The following is a 21,398-nucleotide window of genomic DNA, read 5'->3' on the forward strand; positions in this document are numbered from 1 at the left end:
ACCTGCTGTGTGTTCCCGTCCATGTATGTATTGTTTTGCCGTGGGTTGAGTGATGGGGTGCTTGCTCACCGCATTCATGTCGATGCCGTTGGTGTAGGACCAGGCGTGTTGGAAATACTCCTCCAGTCGCTGACGCAGGGGGTTTGGGATCTGGTGGAAACGGATGAATTCCTTGACCCGGAGCATCTGCGTGTGGTAGCGGGCCGTACCCGAGTACAGCCTCTGGATGATGGCGGAGACGTTCCCAAAGATACTGGCGTACATCAGAGCTGAGGACAGGTCAAACAACAGACACGCCACTCAGTTAACGCGCTCTCTGCCGCGCCAGGTTAGGCGTGAAACAGGAGGAGGCCATTCAGCCCTTCGAGCCGGTTCCAGCGCTCGATAGGATCGGGGCTGATCTGTACCTCAAGTCCAATTGCCCGCCCCCCCCTTGCCCCGTATCCCTCGAGACCCTGACACAACACCAGGCAGCATCCACGGAGGGAGGAAAGCGAGTCCGAGCTTCGTCAGACCTCGGAAGCTTTAACTTGACTTTCCTCCCGCCGTCGATGCTATCCGAGCGTTCCCAGCGTCTCGCTTTTTATTACCGGACGTGAGCCTGGATCCGAGCTCAGGCCGGTCGCGCAGCGAGTCGGAAAATGGGTCCGTTCGGGAAATGTACACTTGTACATCTCAGCTCCAGCATCGCTCGAAGCACGTACCTACGCGTGTGTGCGCGCGTGTGGGGTGCGTGCGTGTGTGGGGTGCGTGCGTGCGTGTGTGTGTGTGTGTTCTTTTGATGGTCAGTGGGTCGGGTCGTTCCTCGCGGCATGAAAGACGCCACATCAATATAATTTGTCGCCGGTGCTAGTCAGTTGGTTGAGTAGTTAGGTGTTTGGTTGGGGAGGTGTCAGTGTCGTGGTTACTGTTAATATTGCAATTATTAATATTGTTGTTATTCTGTTATTGCTCTGTTCGTGTTGGTACTATCGATAATCCTGCTTTTATGGTTGCTCTCGTCATTATAGATCTGCTATCCTTTTTGTTATAATGCAGCTGTTTATCGTCATTGTTGATAGTGTTGTTCTGCAGTTATCGTTTGTGAATATTATTAATATCGTCGTTGCGTCACTGTCGTTGTTACTGTCTGTTGTCGTGAATATCGGTGGTGTTGTTCTGTGATTATTCTGTTGTTATCGATATCATTGTTGTTCGGTTTGATGTTCTTGTGACTGCATATTGTTGGCGGTGGTCTGCGATTGTTCGGTCGGGGTCAATATTGTCGTTGTCGTTGTCCAGCGACTCGTACGTCCTCCCGAAAACGCGCCGCAAGTGTAATCTGCCGCTGTCGTCTGTCGCTCCGTCGTTAAAGCTGTAGCTGTGCTTGTCGCCGCGGCAGGTGCTGAAGGGCTTCCCCGAGTGCTTGCAAGCGGACATCTGCCTCCACTTGAACCGGAGTCTGCTCCAGAACTGCAAGGCCTTCAGGGGAGCGAGTCAGGGCTGCCTCCGAGCCCTGGCCATGAAGTTCAAGACCACCCACGCTCCCCCCGGCGACACCCTGGTCCACTATGGGGACGTCCTCTCGGCCCTGTACTTCATCTCCCGCGGCTCCATCGAGATTCTCCGCAGCGACGTGGTGGTAGCCATCCTAGGTACCCGCGCGCGCTCTCTCTGTCACACACGCACGCTCTCTCTGTCACACACGCGCGCTCTCTCTGTCACACACGCGCGCTCTCTCTGTCACACACGCGCGCTCTCTCTCTGTCACACACGCTCGCTCTCTTTGTCGCTCTCACACACCCTCTCTCTCTAACACAGGTGCTCTCTCTCTCTAACACACGTGCTCTCTTTGTCGCTCTCTCACACACGCTCTCTCTCTCACGTGCTCTCTCTCTCTAACACACGTGCTCTCTCTCTCTAACACACATGCTCTCTCTCACACACATGCTTTCTCTCTCGCACACGCTTTCTCTCACACACAGGCTCTCTCTCTCTCTCTGCCGTTAGCAAAACACGATGGATGTCTGAGGTGCGAGTGGCATTACCAATTACGATCGTTCATCCACACCCACGCGCCCCCCCCCCCCCCCCCGCCGTCTCCCGGGGGCCAAACCGATCGAACTGTGGCCTAAATCTCCTAAACAAAACAATGATCGACAATCACCCTCTAAGCATCTGCTTACACGACTTGTAACACCCAAAAACACGGCAAAGGTGATTTACCTGAGGGCTCAATCGCTGTCAGATGCCGTTGACGGTGTGCGTTGTTGTAACCCGCAGGAAAGAACGACACCTTCGGGGAGCCCATCGGCCTGTTCGCCCGGTCGGGCAAGTCCAACTCCGACGTGAGAGCTCTGACGTACTGCGACCTCCACAAAATCCTGCGCGAGGACCTGCTCGAGGTGCTGGACATGTACCCCGACTTCTCCGACAACTTCTGGACAAACCTGGAGATCACCTTCAATCTGCGAGACGTGAGCTCACTCTCTTGGTGTGTGTGTGTGTGTGTGTGTGCGCGCGCGTGTGCGTGTGCGAGAGAGCGAGCTTGCTCTTTGGCGGCGTCTGTGCTTTGAGTGTGTTTGTGCGTGAGCGAGTATTTGTGAGTGTCTGTGTGGGTGAGTGAGTGTGTGTGAGTGTCTGTGTGTGAGTGTCTGTGTGGGTGAGTGAGTGTCTGTGTGGGTGAGTGAGTGTCTGTGTGGGTGTCTGTGTGGGTGAGTGAGTGTGTGTGTGAGTGAGTGTGGGTGAGTCAGTGCGTGAGAGTGTCTGTGTGGGTGAGTGAGAGTGTGTGAGTGTCTGTTTGGGGGAGTGAGTGAGTGTGGGTGAGTGATTGTGTGTGATTGTCTGTGTGGGTGAGTGAGTGTCTGTGTGGGTGAGTGAATGTGTGTGAGTGTCTGTGTGGGTGAGTGAATGTGTGTGAGTGTCTGTGTGGGTGAGTGAGTGTCTGTGTGGGTGAGTGTCTTTGTGAGTGAGTATCTGTGTGAGTGAGTATCTGTGTGAGCGAGTGTCTGTGTGTCTGTGTGGGTGGGTGAGTGAGTGAGTGAGTGGGTGAGTGTCTGTGTGGGTGAGTGAGTGTCTGTGTGAGTGAGTATCTGTGTGAGTGTCTGTGTGGGTGGGTGAGTGAGTGGGTGAGTGAGTGTGGCTGAAGCTGTAGTAAAGTGACTGTATTAGGCAGACCGAATTCCCCGATCTCCCCCGAGTGAGGAGTCCGACTGCGGCTACAAGCGAGTGAGACGGAGAAAGCTGTCGTTCAGGAAGCGGCAAGGACCAGGTCAGAGGGTTACCCCAACAACAACAACAACAACACGCTTACATTTGAGCTGCGTCCCTCCCGGGCGAGATGTTTGGCGAGTTTCCTTACTCCACACACACACACGCACACACACACACGCACACGCGCCTCTGTTTACCAGGCAGTAAGCAGCACTAACCCGGTTGTTAGTCGGCTGACGGATCGCTTGTCCAGTGATAATAATACCTCCCCCCAAAAACAATAATAAATCGGTCGCTCAATCCACGGCTGTTTGTGGGGGGCGGAGGGCGGAGTGGGGGTGGAAACGCTGCCGTGCGCAAATGGCCGCCGCTTTTCGCCCACGAAATGCGCAGTCAATTCCGGTTACAGTGCACGTGCTGAGATGTCTCGGGGAGACGTGAAGAGGCACATGCAAGGATTGTGATGCCTCCTGTTTTCAGGGGCGGCCTGCGGAGGGGCCGCAGAGGGCGACCGAGCCTTTCTGCTCGACCATCACGGCTGCCAGGGTGGGGGAGATCAGTGGGAGTACGTGTGCAGCAGTATGACTCCCTGCTCCCAGTCCAGCGAGGAAACCAAAGCCTCCAGCCTCCCCGAGGCCACCGGAGACTTCCCCTCCACCACGGTCAACTTCCTGGGCTCCGACCTCAGCCACAGCCGCCCTGAGCCGGGCAGGAAAGTCATCAGTTCCAACCCCTTCACAGGTTCGTGGCCTCAAAAACCTCCCGAACAGCCTCGCCCCGCGACCGCCCTTTTTGTCTCAGAATGTTTATTACGGCTGTTTCTTTGGTGGGGGTGGGGGGGGGGTAATAAATAGTGGGGTAATAAACACCGCTTTAATAAACATAGGTGGCCGCGCTTTCAGCCACCGGGCCCCGAAACTCTATCCCTCCGCCTTGCCTCTCCCTCCCTCCCTCCCTCCGTCTACACTTCCCTCTAACCCCCCCGACTCTAACGCGCTCCCACTGCCCTCCCCTCTACCCCTCACTCCCTCTATCTACCCCCTTCTACCCCCCAACTCCTTCTATTCCCCCTTCCCCCCCCCTTTAACCTCGCCCCCCCTCTCTCTCTCTCTCTCTCCTTCCTCGCCAACCCTCCCCATCTTCAGGTCGCACCTGAAGACCCTCCTCTTCGTCCATGCCATGTGGGTGCGGGGACGTTGCGGTGCGCAAACCGGCCTCTGGTTTGCTGACTGTGCAGGGACGATCCTTTCAAAAACAAATCAAGGAAGGTTTCCGTGAGGAGATAATATCTGGGGATACGGTCTCCATTTGGGGGGGGGGGGACATGACATGCGGCTGTCAGGATGGTGGAAGGCAAACTGGAAGGACCCTTGGTCTTCGCTTGCCCAGCAAAAGTTCTTACGTTGCCCCCATTCGACCTAACCTCTCTCTTCACCCCCCACCCCCCACCACTCTCTCGCCAGCTGCTTTCACGAGCGTCTCCAACATGTTCAGCTTCTGGGGCGACAGCAAGTCCAACCGGGGCTCGGAAACACAGAGACGCTCGCTGTCTGCTCACGCCAACCTGGGCACCGCAGCCAGCATAGAGGACAGGGCGCGGACTGAGGTGGAATCCCGATTGGAACTGCTCCACGCGCAGCTTAACAGGTGAGGAGCCGCAGTGCACCTGCTTCACCCCCCCCACACACACACACACACACACAGGCCAGGGACTGGGGTGGGGGCGCGGGGGGGACACGGAAAGACCCAACGATTGATGTGGAGTCCTGTCGCTCAGTAGTTAGAGCACTCGCTTTGCGAGCGAGAGACCTGAGTTCAATTCCAGGCAGAGGGCGAAACCTCGGGCAAGTTTCCTTACTCCACACAGAGCCTAATAATAATCCCTCCAAAGCCAAAACAATAATAAATTGGTCATTTTCAACCCACGACTGTTTGTGGGACATTGCTGTGCGCAATTGGCTGCTGCGTTCGCCCTCAAATATACAGTCAATTCACTTTACAGTGTGTTCTGTGAAGCGCTTTGGGACGTCCTCCCGACGTGAAAAGCGCTATATCAAATGCAAGGATTATTATTATTATTATGATTATTATTCCTCCGATCCTCCTGCAGGCTGGAGAGCCGGGTGACGGCAGATATCGGTGTGATCCTCCAGCTGTTACAGAGGCAGGCGGTGGCTGTGCCTCCAGCCTACAGCTCCGTGTCGCCCCCGCCTCAGCCGGAGGACATCTACGGTCCGGTTTCGGCACCACCGAAGGCCTCGGCTCACGTCGCCGCTCCTCTCGAAGCCAACACTACCTCGCTCCCCCTGGAGGTGACCATCGAGGTACAGTCCCCGCTCACCCCCACACCTCCTTCTCCCCCCCCTCCACCCCCCACCCACGGCAGCCTGTTTTGCGCAAAGAACAACAACAACGACGACGACTTGGACTTACACAGCGCCCTCCACGCCGGACGGCGTCTCGGAGCGCTTAGTTAGCCGCGCGCGTGCATTTGCGCTCGTGTTTGCTCGCGGGCTCCGTCTCGAAATAAATCGAGGCAAACGCTTCCCTCTAGTGGTAGCAACCAGAGAGAGAGAGAGAGACAAAAAAAAAGTCACTACACTTGACAGTAACTGCTCGCCGACACACACACACACGCGCTCGCGCGCGCGAAAACACCGGAGTGGCCGCTCGAGGGTGGACCCGCGCGAGGATTAAGGGCTCACGTTCTCGTTCCTTTCCCTCCCAGAGGCCGTGCTACACCGACTCGGAGAAATTCCGGATGAGATCCGGGGAATCGCTGCGCGGAGGGACGCTCCGGCCCGCGTCGGAGACTTCCCGCCCGGGGTCGGACCCGGACCAGCCTGCAGGCAGGCCGCCCCCTCCCTCGCCGGCCTCGTTCAGGGCCTCTCGCTTCCCCTCGCTGCCGGAGAGCGGGGAAAGTTCCAGAGGGAGCGCGGACGTTCAGAGACACGCTTCGGACCCGGTGCTCTCGAGCAGCTAGGATCGGATCGGATCGGTTCGGATCGGTTCGGGTTGGGAAACGGCAGAAAAATCATCCGGCACTTTTTTTTGCCTCCCCCCCCCCTCTCCTCTCCTTCCCTCTCCCCTCACCCACACCAACCACTCCCTCCGCCCTCCACTCGAGAGGTTTTTTTTTTGTTTTATTTATAAATACGTAACTGCACCGTAGGGAGGAGGATCGGTCGAAGCTCTGCGGGAGAGACGTGCCGAGATCGATCGCCGGAGGGTGCCGCGAGCCGGTGGCTTTCGCAGGCGCGGGCGACACGGTGGACGGTGCATCGAAGGGCAGAGCAGAGTGAACTCACTCACTCACTCAAGCACTCACTCACTCAAGCACTCACTCACTCAAGCACTCACTCACTCAAGCACTCACTCACTCAAGCACTCACGTCTTTGGAGGAGGCCTCGATAGCCATTTAATGTCGGGCTGCCGGCTTTTCGGAAGGAACGAGGCAGTTTCTCTTGGGCCGACGCAACTCCCCGCAGTTCTCGTCGACAGCGTCTGCAGTACTTTGCCTTGTTTTTTTCCACGCCCCCCCACCCCCGCCACCCCCTCGTCTAATTCACCAGAGTAGCTCGGGACTGGTTCGATCATCTCGCTGCTATTTCGTGGGACCGTCGGGCCGGTCGGTACGCAGCTGAGCGGCCGATAAAACTCTTGCTTCCTCCCGCCAGTCAACACACCCAACAACCCGCCCGTGGCGCGAAGCGGGTTTGAGACGCGCTATATTTAAACTGTTTAAACCGCCGCAGCCGCGAAGAGAGATGGAGAGAGAGAGAGAGAGAGAGAGCGCAAGAGACTACTTTCTCCGAGAGACCAGACCTACTGAGAGGCGTTTTACGGACAGCTTCAGTACTGGAGATTTGGACCTTTTTATTTTCCTCTAAAGCTTTTACAAGCGACAGCACCCACCCACCCACCCACCCATCGCTGGTGTCAGCTGGGCTGATTCAGTCACCCTCTTCACCGCCCGCCCCCACCACCCGTCGAGAGCTCAAGCGCCGGGTGGTGACCCGTGAGCTCCCAGGCCAGGGGCTGACCCTCCCGCGCAGTGTTGGCGAAGGAAGTTCCTTGTCCTTTGGAACCCAGGACCGCACCAGCACCTCGGGACGTCCTCCCGACGTGAGCGAAAGGCGCTACGCGAGCGTGATTTGTCGTCGTTCAGGTCCACGCTGTTAAAAAGGCAAACACGCTGTATTTGGAAAGAGAAAGAGGTTTCTCCCGGTGACCCGGCCAAGCAAACCCCCCACCCCCCCCACCCCCACCGATGGTAAATTGGGTCATTTACCACGGCCCGTTTGAGAGACCGTACATCCACTCGGTGGCTGCATTTTCCTACGAAACGAAGAGTCACTGCACTTGACAGCGAATGGCTGTGAAGAGCTCGGGCGATGTTCCGCAGTGTCCGGGGCAAATGGAAGATTCTTTTTATTATTTGCATCGAAGTCCACACTGGAGGCTTTACATTTCATGCAATCAATCAGCTGTTAGTTCTACACTTCATGCAATAAAGTACGTAGGAACCCGGTTGTTAGTCGATTGGCGGATGGCTTTCCAGAGGTAATAATCGCTCCAAAAAAATAATTTGGTCACTCAAACCGACTGTTTTGTGGGATACTCCTGTGTCCAATTGGCTGCTGCGCTTTAGAGTACATTCTGTGAAGCACTTCGAGCATCTCAACGACACGATAAGGCACTACATCAAATGCAAAGGTTATTATTATTACTTACTGTGGATTATACCCGGTTTCTGTCCAGATTCACCCGTTTTGAAGCCACACGGGCTCTTTCGTTTGGCACCACACCGACTTTTGTAACCGAAATATGAGAAGGGGGGGCGGTGGGAGAGGGGGTTTACAGGGAGAGAAGGAAATGTAATTTGTTCAAGACCCTCGAAAGTGAGAGATATGCTTCGGAGTAGAGAATAAAACTTAGATTGACTGGTTGAGTAACGTCATTATTAAATAATGTACCAATACAATATATCAGGGGCAATTAATGACTGACGCCAAAGTCCGACTTCAGTGTTCTTTTATTAAGAAAAAGTTAACATCTTATATTTTTCCATTGTAAACAAAACCAAACCAGTCTACGTCTCTAAGAAAGCACTAACGCATTCACCGTTGTACAAGAATGGACAAAAAAAATATCCTGGCATGAGATAAATAGTATAAATGTTAGCATTTACAGCATAAATGGGGAGGGAGGGGGGGGATTCACAAGTGCCAGCTTTCTCTTTCTTAAAGAAGAGAAAGCTGTTCTCTTCAACAGAGACGCTCCTTCAAACGAAAAACAATTCACAAGTCTATTTTTGGGGGGGGGGGGGGGGGGGAGAAAAAAAGCTAAATCTGAGGAACTTCAAATAATTAAAAAAAAACTCAAGCAATACACTCTCTCAAATATCCCTGACTCGCTTCGATGTACAGTATTATTGGAATTGACTTCATTGAGGAGGAAAAGATAAGAGGTGGGTGGGGGGGGGTGGCGGTGGGGGAAGGAAAAGCACTCCAGCAAAATGACTGCAAACAGCTCCCAGAGGGATAAATGTTAGAGAGGGGTGGGTGGGGGGGGGATAGAGAGAACTAGAGGGGGAGTGAAATATTTACATTAAACCTGTTAAGTTTTCCAAAGCAAGAGTGACGGGTTTCAGAAGCTGATGCAATTTTTAATGGGGTTCAGAGTTCTTCAACTTGCTGGGCTAAGAGGGAGTATGTTTGCAGGTTAACTGGTTAACTACCCCCCACCCACCCTCTCTCTCCACCCCCCCCCCCCCCGCCACTCCGCCCGAGCTGGGAGTTGTGCTTCACTCCGCATAGGCAGAAGAGAAGTGCGCGCAAGCACGTACACACCTCACAGATACGCACCCCAGTACAATTGTAGTAACAGTATGTTATAGTAACATACTAAACAGTGAGCTCTGAAATCTAAATGGTACAGAGGTGGGAGTGGGGGGGAAGAGAAGGGGAAGGGAAGAGAGAGACACTACAGGTGAAATGTCACTAAACAACAAAGACCGGACACTGCATTGACGGGCGACTTTTAGATCTCGCGGAAGGGGTGAACGGCCAATGCCGTCTGAGCCGTTGAGACAAAACGCAACAAACTGAAATGGGTTTGGAGGCGGGAGAGAGCTTTTTATAACAGGCCTAACAGCAAGATAAACACACACGCACACAACGCGCGCGCGCTCCGAGTCGAGCAGTAACCCCAAGATGGCATTGGAGGCTCCGGTCTGAACGCCGCAGCCCGCAGCCAACGCCAGCACCTTGCTAAACTCCAGGCAACGCGAGCACGGAGAAAAAAAAAACTGCAGCTTTTACGAAGAAAAAAAAAAATAGTTTTTGACACGAGCTCCTGCACCACTGAGGCGGCCAGGCCAGGCCAGGGCTGGACACCAGCTGCGTGCAGTGCGTTAAACAGCACCGCAGACCCCATGCGACCGAGCAGCAGGTGTCCCGTGCAGCCCCACACATCATCCATTGCAAGCGCATCATTCCCAGGTTGGGAAAAAGGGCTATTTCTTTTTTTAAAAAAAATTGCGCTGACGAGGTTGGGCAAAACTGCACTATTTTCGCTGGTCGCAACAGGGCAATTTCAGGCCACGGAGGCAGCTTGGGGGGGGGGGGGGGGAGGGGGGCGCCAGCCCGAACCGGGGATGGCGGGTGGGCGTCGAGAGGCCTGCCCCTCAGGGCAGTGTTGCGTGGTGTTTGTCGCGTGGCCGGCGAGAGCGCGGTCAGGAACGGAGCCACTGTTTCCGCCGCGCACCGTGAGCTCCCAATCTTTGCCAACACCACGCACTGTCGGAGGGGAAGCGCCAGACACAGTGGCCAAAAGGGGGCAATTGAGGGAGGTGGTGGGGGGAAGTGGGTTAAAAGCCTGTACAACAAACAAGTACCCCTGGTACTGATATTCGCAGATGTGAATGGGGTGATGGGGAAGAGTTCTTTTTTTAAAAATCTGAATTAACTGTGACTGTAAAGGGAGTTAAATGAACACGTTGTTTAATCTAACTTTAACAACGCGCTGATGATCTTCCGTAGAAGGCTGACTGCGTGATACCAGGACTCAGCTAGTTTCCCCCAAGTAGCCTCCTAGCCTCGCGGACGAATACAACTCGCCTCACATCACCCAGCCGCTTCCAATCGTTAACCGATTCATTTTCTCGCCACCGCCTCTGGGGCTGCACAAGTTAAACCGAAATATTGGGGTGAGGAGGAGGAAGAGGAGGAGTGGACTGAAAAACCCTGCAAGCATCAACGCCCTCGCTCCCAAGAACGAAGGCGCTGTATTGTTGAGGCTGTGTCGTCTCCCCAGCTCAATGTCACAGAGGCGGGGAGCTGTCCAGGGAGGAAGACAAAGTAAGCTCTGCTCTCTCTCTCTGTTCCTACACCTCACTAGCTCGCTCTAACACGCCGTTTGCATTCCAGGCTCTCGCTCGGGACCCAATTATCTTCACCTACAAAATAAATGGGCTGAAAACTGCGGTGTGCGATGAGAGGAATTATCAGTGCCGGTCACGTTCCAGGGATTGAGAGGAAACACGGTCGCAGGCGGCCAAAAGGTTGATGGTCGCCGTCCGAGACCTCGAGCACCTTTGGGCAAAATGGTTGGGGGAGGGATGCAATTGGAGGGAAGAGGGGGTGTGCGTGAAGCTTCACCCCTCCCACCCCTCCAAAAAGCACTCGATGATTATAAATAGATTTGATATGGACAAGGTGATAATTAGCACATCGCATACCGCATTCTTGGCCCTTTTTTAAAAATTAATATCTATAGAGCGAGGGGGGCACACTTCACAACCATTCGATCACCCCCCCCTACTCTGGTGATATACGAACTCGGAAAATCTGGCTCACAATGTGGCATTGGCCGCACGTAATATTTTGCACCCCTGCACTTCGGAGGGAGGTCAGGAAAATAGGAGGGAGAGGGAAAGAAAAGCGGGGTAGGGATAGAAATCACTGGGACAGGTTGCCACAGACGCTAGACTTAATGCAAACTGACCGAGAAGCACATCTTATTTACAGGGTCTGGTCAAACAGCTTCACAAACCGGCGTCACTGAATCCCGGCTCATTAGTCCATCTCTCAATTTGGTTTTGGGGTTGCAGGTGGGGTGCAGGGGAAGGACGATGGAGTAAGATGGAGGGAAGAGCGAAAGAGGGAGGAGGAGGAGGAAGAAAGGAAGGTCTGGGATGACCTTCAAAGGGTTGATTCGAACCCCAAAAAATTGCATTCGCTATACAACAACACACTTTGAAGATCTGCACAAACACCCTCAACTGTACCTCACTCACGCCGCACATGTCTACATGAGCCCTGGGGCGAGGAATGGCAGCCACTGGGGAGGGAAGGGGGGTGGGGGTAGTGGGGGTTGGGGTGGGGGGCTACACCCGCAGAATCTCCAGACAGTTATTGTAGCAGATCGCTATCCAGTCGGGCTGGGTTGATGCCCACTGTACGTTGTTGATCTCGCCCTCCGCGGTGTAGGCGAGGATGGGGTCCTCAATGGCTCGGGGCATCTGCTGGATGTCCCAGATAAGTGCCTGATGGTCGTCCGCTTTAAATCAGAAGCAAAAAACGCACGAATATAAAAGAGCCCGCTTAGTTCAAACCCTGTCAAAAGCCCCCAAACCCATCCCCGCGGAAGCCCAGTGCAAATCGATCTGCCCCTTTAAGATTTTAACTCATACTTTTGAGACCTCTCGAAGACGTGATAAGGCGCTATATCAAACACAAGGATTAATATCATTATTAATAATAATATTAATATTAATCATATATTAATTGTAAGGCGTCACAGTGCCTTACAATGTCCCTCCGGTGGGAAAGGCGCTATACAAATGGAAATTGTTGTCGTGGAACATACTAAAAAAAATGCTTTTAAGATATGTCAAAATGTCTCAAAAGCGCTTCGCAGGAAACTTGTCGTTAAGCGAGTGAGGTGACTGTATCTGTAGGCAAACGTGTTTGATTGGTGATGGTTGTTTGATTGGTGAAGTCCTTCTTTCAGAACCCTTGTAGACTGCCATAATAATCCCTACATATAAATCAGCGCCTTTCACCGCGGGAGGACGTCTCAAAAGTGCTCGATGGGAATACTCGGGTCGAGGTGAACATGCCAAGCCTTACCTGCGGTGCAGATGTGACAGGAGGAGTGTGGCGCCCAGGCGATGCCGTTCACGCATGCTCGGTGATTGTTTAATCGGGCCACAGGAGTGCAGGGCACACGGACGTCGAGGATCACCACCTGCGGTGAGGAGGGAGACAGAAGAGACATGAACGGAGGTTGCTCAGCAGAACGACAACCACGCAGGGTTGCGCGTCGGAGCGCTTAACAGTGGCAGAGCCTGATGCCGAGCCGGGGCGGAGGGAGGGAGAAGGTGACCGTAAGCACGGTCGATCAGGAAGGTCTCCGGTTGAGGGAGAGTTCCAAAGCTTTACGACATCGTGGCTGAAAGCACGGCCGCCGATGGTGGAGTGGAGGGAAAGGTGGGGAGGTGCCAGGGCGTGGAGCTATCCGTAGACGACAAAACGTCGCAAAGCAAAACCTGGTCAAATGACAAAAGGTAAACACACAAATCTCAGTGCAGGAGGGAGTAGTACATCCAAAGCACCGAAGGGCCTTGTTCTGTGCTGTAACTGTCTGTGGTCCTATGTGATATATTACCTCCATGCCGTCCATAGCCATGGTAGCCAGGTAGTTGGGATCTTGTTTGTTCCAGCACAGACGGAGCAATGGGTGGTGCTGGGGGTCCTCGTAGATTATGGTGCTGTGTTCCAGGTGCCGAAGGTCAAACATGCGGACGGAGCCGTCAGCACCGACTGAGGCAAACATATCCCGGCCTCCTCCTGCCCTGCTGAACGCAATGTCGTAAACCTGCGGAGGGACGAGAGCAAGCGTCAGTGTGGTTCAGATCAGCCTTACTGCCCCAGGCACCCAAACACCTTTGAGTCCCATTGCTGGGAAGCGCTTTGAGACGAAGATATGACAAGGCGCTATATCAAATGCGATTATCATTATTATTGGTTCAACTGGTAACCTTCTGGTCCCGGAGTCAGGCGGCTGTAAGTTCAACTCCCCCACCACCAGGCTTTCACCTTCTGTGTTTCTCTCAATAAACCATTTGGTTTCAGCCCCCTTTCCCGGCAGTCCAATCAACTTTGACCGCACGCGTGCTCTGGCTTCCGGTTGTAAAGATTTGTCTTAAACTTATTGATGGAACTTTGCCCATCGTTACACTTGTATTGCTCTCCCAGTGGCCAATGGTTAACACTGAACTCTGTAACAAGACACCGGGTGCCTAAAGACACATTAACAGGCAGCCAGTCCCCAGCTCCAGTAGTCCGTACCCGTCACTGTCTTCTCAAATCCATGGAGACAAAAGGAGGGCTGATTAATCATTCTGACTGGCTACCTCCGTCATATCTTCTCCCCTGCCCCTCCCATTTCAAAAAGGCCCGTTTTATATTATTTAGGGTGGGGTGGGGAAAGGGGGGAAAAAAAATCGGCTTTCCAGGACTCGGTTTTGTTTCGTTTCCGATTACTGGAAAAGTCTTGTTTTGTTTTCCATCGGCTCTGGAATTCACAACCCCAACAACACATCAGACAGGGAAATTCCAAGCTTGCTTCGCTGCTACTTTTTATGACATTCGCTTCCAATGACAACGACGCACACGTCCACTCTTCTTTCAAAGACAATTAGCGCGCACTTCCGCTCGCTCACACACTACCCCCCCCCCCCCCCCCCCCCAGCAATGTGTGGCTCCTCAGCAAAAGCACACACGCCTGTGCCCATTCTACACTGGACTCTTTCACACCCAAAGTCCGACATTATTGATGCGTTGCAAAATGTTATTCTTGCAAAGAAACCTCACAATGAGTTATATAATAATGTATTCCACTCCCTTTCCCTGTCCCACACCCTCGTTGAGGCCCAGATTGAAAATACTAAACCTCGACAGACTGAAAGGAAACATAAAATAAAGCTCTCTCCATCCAGACAGACAGGCGATTAAACCCCCTCTCTCCTTACATTTCCTGTGTAATGTCCCCAGTGCCGGACTCACCACAATGGGTGTTACAGGAACTGAGCTAATTGTAAAGTCTTTACTGTCAGAACAAAAACACTTCTCAAACTGCAAATAATTTCAGACAGTCTGTGCTACCTAGTAGGTAAACATCGCTCACTCATTTACTCTCTCCTTCTCCTTCCGACACCCTCCCGCTGCCCCCCCACAAAGTAGCAATGAGCCAAAAGAACTGAAAGTTGCAGAGTCGAATCCTAGTCTGCCCCGGGTTAGCTAAACGCAGTGCGAGCAACAGGAGGAGTGTTTTGCCACATTGCTTCTTGTTTAGGTAGGAGGAAAAAGAAATCAGCTAAAGTTCTCCTACAGAGAGCCTCATTGGCAATAACAACAGCAGCAGCAGCATCAACAGATTACATTTGTATTGCACCTTTGATGTCGAGAAGACGTCCCTGGGATAGTCAGGGATTTGGGCAGTTGTGGGCATACATTGGCTAAGGATATCGACTGTGATTCTTTCTTCTACCTGCCACCTCCACGTTTCACACATGAATATTTAAAATACAGGCTCTGGCTGGAATAAAGCTGTAAATTAACCTTTTTTTTAAAAAAAAAGTCTAATTACGGAAGAATTGACAGTAGAAATGCCACAAATGGGATTTGCGTGCCAAACGCTGACTGACAACCTTTCCTGCTTCCAAAACCGCTGCAGTCTTTTCAAGAACTCCCTTACCTCTTTATCGTGAGCGATGAGCTGCGTCTTCACGTGTCCGGACACCAGATTGACTCGGCCCAAAACCTGTCCAGTCTCCAGCCCCCAGATTGTGCAGGTGGTGTCAATACTGGATGTACCTGCAGGAAAGGCGCAGGGGTTAAAGCGGTTTCTAGCGAGAGAAACATAACGATTCGTAAAAGAATTCACAGCAGCAGTGCTATACTAACTAGACTGTTGAGATCTCACACACAAAAGCAGCGATTAATTTTGTGTGTGTATATACATTATACATATATACCTCACCACACTGTTTACAGCCCTGCCATTAAAACCAGATCAAATGAAAAGCAGTCAATCAATACACCAGCCTATTTTACCCTGAATAAAGTTGGGATTTTGGAAGCCCAAAAGAGAGAGACAGAGAGAGTGAGAGATGCTCTGGGAACTTAAATCACAGCCTCAGATGAGATTATATAACACAAAAGCAGGTCTAAATTGAGAGACAGGTTAAGGAATCGGGTGGAGCATAAACAGGAGACTCAAACAACCAAAGTACATCTTCCCACTAGCCTTAAATGAGCATAGCCTGAAACCCATCTCGTACAGGGCCTCTTACTCAAGAGTCTGGAAGATACAGTTGGAACAGAAGGTACATTTCCTTCTCACCAGTCTTCACATGAGCGCACAACACACAAAATTGGTTTAATTCAGTGAATTCTAATCTGAGGGCTTGGATATCGGCTGCTATTCCTGAAACATTCTGTATTTGCAATAACGTTGACTCTTTAATGCAGATATATACTCTCGCTGGATTTGCACTGGTAATCCCAATGAGATCAGCAGTCTCTACATGGTTTACACAATGATAATCCGCCTCAAGGTCCAAAGGAGTGTGTTGTGGTTCGGGTGGGAGGGGGTGGGGGTTAAAAACACAGGGAATATAGCACCTGGCATTCGTCACAAACTTACATGTGCTTCAAAGCACTTTAAAAATAGATAATAATAATTTGGTCACTCAATCCACGACTGTTTGTGGGACACTGCTGTGCGTAATTGGCTGCCACAAGTACCATTTATTATCAGGATTGTGTGGGGATGGCTGATCTTCAGAGAGTTTGGTGCTGTGGTGCTGATACCGTACAACTCCTGAGTGATTCACTCACATTGGGTTAACAGTAACCCTTTGAGGCAGTCAACAAGGACAGAACAGTAACAAGACTAGATTGCTGGCAGTTGCTTCTGGGAGCTATTGGCTCGTCTGTTACAAGAGGTAGGAGGGTGAAACCCCCAACCCCTTCCCCCCCCCAAATAGCACCACTCCGACACACTAAGCCTTTGCTTGAACAAACCAACTTATCCATTTCTCATTGTTCATTCCTGCACAGTCATATTTGCTTTTCTTAAGCCGGTCAGTTTGCCATAAGCTAATAAACTAACACTCATACAAAGTGACTTCCCCCCTCCCCAGTGAGCCACTCTTTCCACGCTGCCAACGCAACTTGGCATCGTTACAAGTCTCAAACAGAAAATATTTGCATCCAGGTATCCTGGGGGAAGGGGGGGGGGGGGGGGGGGCGGGAGAGACAATTGAGGAATCATCTGCATGGAATAGGATCTGAATATTTGTTTCTGCAAATAACATGGTAATTAGCCCAGAGAGCCAGCGGCTGCCTGAGGCTGAGAGCTCCTCCTCACCCAAGAGATTTGGATCCACTTCGTTCCAGTCAAAGGAAGTAAGAGGGGCACAGAAGTCGGAGTTCTTGTTATTGTTCAGCAGGCACTCAAGCCGGGTTTCTGTATCGCTGACCTGCACCAGGACGCAAAGGAGTTTTGTTAGTAACGTGCAGAAAAATTGTTATCGCTCCCACTTTCCTTTCACGCCCGCTTTGTCCCCCCCTCGCCTACCAGAGAGACAAGCAGCGCCCGCCCGCTATCCGCTGATTAAGTGCCTCTCTTCACAGATGCTCCAGTCAGTTCAATCGAAACCAAATAAAGGAAAATAAATCCTTCAAACTTTCACATCAACAAATTGCAAATTTCTGAAGTCGGTCTCGTTACTGTCGGGAATAAAGGTCAGGCAGGCACGTGACTTCACACCCAGGTTAACAACAACAACTTGCATTTATATAGCGCCCCTCGCGCAGGGTAGCATCCCAGAGCGCGGTGCACGATGCCAAGTCGGGGGGAGGTGACCGAAAGCAGGGTCGAAGTATAATCGAGCAGTAAGAGGTTTTTGCCTGCAGCAGGTCCAGACGACAGGCCTTGGGATTGAAATCCGCTCCCCCAGTAGGTTTACACAATTTCCGATCCCAGACATCCTGCTCCAGTACAGGGCTGGAGCTGAGTAGCACTTTGTTCAGGTAAATTTAATTGCAATGCCTCAACAAGGCTTAGCCATTCACTGTCAGATTAAAGCATTCTGCAATCTGTTCTCAAGAACTAAACAGAAATATGTACTCTTGCTCCAGGAGAGGCAGGCTCTGTACCTTAAACAGCTAAATTAAGATGGGAATTCAAATTGTTCTTCTGGGAACATCGAAGACCTTTTAAGCTTAAACTCTCCCAAGTGGCCGCTGCTATGTACACAAATGCCACAACACGTCACTTGCTAACTCGCCGGGAAGAGAAAATGATGACTTGAATAGGAACAAAATATGAGTGACCCACTGGGTGAAAAATGTTTAAACTTTAAAGAACGAGGACTCCAATGACTTTATGGCTCATTTAAAAGCAATTTCCTCTCTTCTCGGGCTCCCTAATGGAGGCACACACAGCTGCTGCTGTCACAGTCTCTGATAGTACCCCTGGCGTCTCTGTAGATAATTGGGGGGTGGGAGAAATTTTCCTTTTCTCATTTATCAGTTGCTTATCTATGCGTGCAAGTACATACAATACACAGATGAGGGACTGATGAATAAGAAAAAGCCATTTGGCCTATTAAGTCCACTAGTGGACAGACAGTCAGCCAACAACCAACCCATTATAGACTTGACCTATGGGATCTCCTGGGAAAAAGGATTGTACAGACAAGAGACTCCCTGAAGCTTAAAAGTAATCAACCAAAACCTACGGAATATTCCCCTACATCAACTATTCAGCAGCGATCCCCTTCTCTCCATAGACATACGTTCCGCTCCAGTTCTGTTCCCCACTAGATGGTTCTCAGCTACAGCTTAATGCTGCTAATCAACACATCATCCAATGCTTTTCTTTCCACAGATCAATAGGTTAGAGTAACTTTCTTCCAACTGACAGCCAAATGTCAAAATGTAACATTGTACTTGATCAGGCTCATTGATAACAGCTTGATATTGATTAGAAACTCTCAGTGGAATGATCGATCAATAATCCCACGCCAATCCCTCAGCTCGGTCGACATTCGTCGCATGCGTTTTAACAGTTTGTTTGGTTAAATTAGGTATCCACTTACATGAATTAACCCTTCATATTTCCAAGGGGAATAGACAAGCACATCTTTGATGTGTGCGTGGTACGTGTGTAGGGGATGGGGGGGGGAAGAAAGAGGAGGAACTGGAAAATACGTAAAGTGCTCGCCGTACTTGGACACTCCTGGCTTTCAGCCACCGAAAAAAGGTCAACAACAACCATTCCCAATAGTCATTTCTGCTTACTGGAGACTAACCTCGACACTGGGGCTGTTATTCTTACCACCTGCTCCATTTTTCCAGAGGTCCCGGAACACTATTTAATTTTGCTTAAAAATATCCACACCGGGAGAAACAGTGACCAGACTGCCGAGAAGCAACAGGCAGACAGACGGGTGAATTCATCAGCGGCTCAAACATTAGTCTAAATTAGTGACAATCCCAAACACGTTTCAGAAGCTAAGCGCCTGCAGGCATTGTAAACGGTCATGGCGGTGAATCTGGGACATCTTGCACCAGAGACTCAGCGTTGCAATGAGGACAGACTGGTTTGTGAACATTGATCATGACTATTATCAGTATAAGCAAGCAACAACAACAACACAGCGCCCCTCACACAGGGTAGCGTCCCAGAGAGCTTGACAGTGGCGGAGCATGACGCCGAGCCACAGGAAGAGGGGGGGAGGTGACCGCATGCATGGTCAAAGAGGAAGGTTTCCAGACGAATACTTCAACCCACTGGACTCGGAGATCGAAGAATAAAGAGGCAAATAAGCAAATCCTCAGTGAAGCCGTTCCATTAGACTGAGCTCTTCCCATCACGAACTCACTTAAGACCTACTGCCGAAAATAAATGATCTGTTCTCGATTCAAGCTTTCCAACCTTGCAAAAAAAAGTGTGCATCAAGGATATGGGGCGAGAGCGGGTAATTGGAGTTGGGGTACAGATCAGTCGTGATCTCATAGAATGGCAGAACAGGCTCGAGGGGCTGAAATGGCCTATCTCTGTTTCTATGGGATTTGTGGTTCAAGCTTCGGCGACTTCGGACTATTTTAGTTCCTATCCCGGAGAATTCCTCTTTTCACGCGTGGCAATGAACAACCAGAATAGTCGAGACTTGCAAACATTCCTGGACATTCAGTACGGAATTCTGGATTTCCGACATTTGTGCTTTGATGCGGTTGGGCATTGAGAGGGTATCAGTTGAACAGACGTGAAATTATCCTTGGAGGTTCATTTACAGGTCTACTTCCTGCAAAGGGGGGAGGGGGTGGAAACAGTTAATTAAAGGAAAAATGTGTGAAAAACATCCCAAGGGAAAATAATATAAATCACTATCAACATCAGGCACTGTTTTGACGCAAATACTTGTGGGCGTGAATGAGGGGGGGGGGGGGGGGGTTGGGGGGGGGGAATTAACCACTTGTGGAAAAAAAAAGCCTTCTACAATCAAGTAAAAATTCCTTCACTGACAGAATTTCCATTCACATCGCCCGTTTACAGACAGAAAGAAAGAAATAACCCGAGACAGCAGAATCATAACGTACCGTAACGCTACCCCTACCCCCCCCTACCCCCCCACCACCCCCCTACCACCCCCCCCCCCTCACCCCCTCCCCTCCCTAAACCTTCAATGGTGTGTTTTCACGGTCTGCATTCTGCACCGAGCAATTAGTTTTCCGCACTCTCTGGACTTCCTTTGCTGTTATTGTCTCGCGGATCATTCGGTTTTGCAAACCCCAGTCACCAGTCAGATTTAATCACCACACACACACACACACACACACACACCTCGTGAGTGTGCGATCTGTACCCCCTCTCTATGCCACTACCACTGCCCCCTCTTCTCGTGCCGTTCCCAGGGCCCTGACGCCGCTCACTCCCCCCCATCACTCCCGCGGTCTCTCACTCCCTCCCCCCCCCCAACCCTTTTCCACCCCTCCTCACAACTGCTGCCAGTCTCCGGGCCCCCCCGGTGCCAGTCTCCACCCCCCCCGGTGCCAGTCTCTGCCCCCCCCCCGGTGCCAGTCTCCCCCCCCCGGTGCCAGTCTCCCCCCCCGTGCCAGTCTCCGGATCCCCGGTGCCAGTCTCCGCCCCCCCCCGGTGCCAGTCTCTCTCCCTCCCTCACACCAGAGAGGCTGGAAAGCCCCCCCTCCCATACCTTTTTTTCCCGCCCCCCCCCCCAGGCCCCAGGCCCCGGGCCCCGGCTCACCCTCCAGACGCGCAGGTAGTCCCCGGAGGTGGCGAGCAGGTCCGGGTAGACGCCCTTGGTGTCGGGGATCCACATGATCTTGGTGGTGGGGTACGGGTGGTCGAAGGTGTTCCGGGAGATGAACTCGGAGCTCTCCTCGTCCAGGCCCACCAGCTGCACCTTGTTGTTGTACTCCTCCACGAAGCTGCCGAGGGCCAGGCGGAACCGCTTGTCGGGCCTCACGCTCCAGTTCATGGCGTAGACCGTCCATGGCGCCTCGTACTTGTAGATCTCCTTCCTCTTGCCGTGCATGCTCATGTTTGAGGGGAGGACGGGGGGGGAGGGAGGGAGGGAAGGCCGTGGGTGTGTGGGTGGGTGTGTGTGTGTGTGTGTGGGTGTGTGAGGCGACCCCCCCGCCACCACCACCTCAAAGCCGGCGGCTCGAGCTCGAGCGGACAACAATACCCGCCGCTCGAAGCGCCAACCGGAAACCGGCCGCCCGCCCGCCGACTGAGCGACAGGGACGGCTCGGCCAATCGGGCCGCGGCCGGCCGCGGATGGACGGCGCCCGCAGCCAATGGCGGGCCGCGCTTTGGGAGGGAAGGGGGCGGGATGATGGCGCGCCACCCACCCCGTCCAATGGGAAGTGACGTATTCTCCCCTCCCCTTCCTCCGAGAGGGCGGGACTCCTGCCAACTGCTCGCTCCCAACTGACAAGCGAGAACGGGCGGAGTGAGGAGGCGGGGCTGCTGCCGATGACGGTGATGATCGACAGATCCCTCGGCCAATCGGCGAGGAGAGGCCTGGGAAAGGGTGGGCGGGAGCTTAGCGACCTGGGAGCCCGGTGATTGACAGCTGTTTGCATCTAATAATAATAATAAT

At 52.4% G+C, this 21,398-nt stretch overlaps 2 protein-coding genes across 2 annotated transcripts; one reads left to right on the forward strand and one right to left on the reverse strand.

The window, feature by feature from the left end:
* The first annotated feature begins 641 nt into the window (after window positions 1-641).
* Window positions 642-6,231, forward strand: LOC103191518 (potassium voltage-gated channel subfamily H member 6-like). The gene is made up of 8 exons (XM_042343449.1): window positions 642-710; window positions 1,382-1,634; window positions 2,263-2,456; window positions 3,151-3,250; window positions 3,673-3,933; window positions 4,656-4,839; window positions 5,303-5,516; window positions 5,921-6,231. The coding sequence occupies exons 1-8, from the start codon at window positions 642-644 to the stop codon at window positions 6,173-6,175; spliced, it is 1,530 nt and encodes a 509-aa protein (XP_042199383.1). The 3' UTR covers window positions 6,176-6,231.
* Window positions 6,232-9,820: 3,589 nt separating this feature from the next.
* Window positions 9,821-20,837, reverse strand: dcaf7 (ddb1 and cul4 associated factor 7). The gene is made up of 6 exons (XM_042343296.1): window positions 20,538-20,837; window positions 16,634-16,745; window positions 14,957-15,075; window positions 12,866-13,075; window positions 12,328-12,445; window positions 9,821-11,755 (listed from the first exon to the last, which is right to left on the reverse strand). Exons 1-6 carry the CDS (start codon window positions 20,832-20,834, stop codon window positions 11,583-11,585), a joined length of 1,029 nt encoding a protein of 342 aa, XP_042199230.1. The 5' UTR covers window positions 20,835-20,837; the 3' UTR covers window positions 9,821-11,582.
* Window positions 20,838-21,398: the final 561 nt, after the last annotated feature.

The sequence above is a fragment of the Callorhinchus milii genome, unplaced genomic scaffold (assembly GCF_018977255.1).
Source record: "Callorhinchus milii isolate IMCB2004 unplaced genomic scaffold, IMCB_Cmil_1.0 Scaffold23, whole genome shotgun sequence".
NCBI lineage: Eukaryota > Metazoa > Chordata > Chondrichthyes > Chimaeriformes > Callorhinchidae > Callorhinchus > Callorhinchus milii.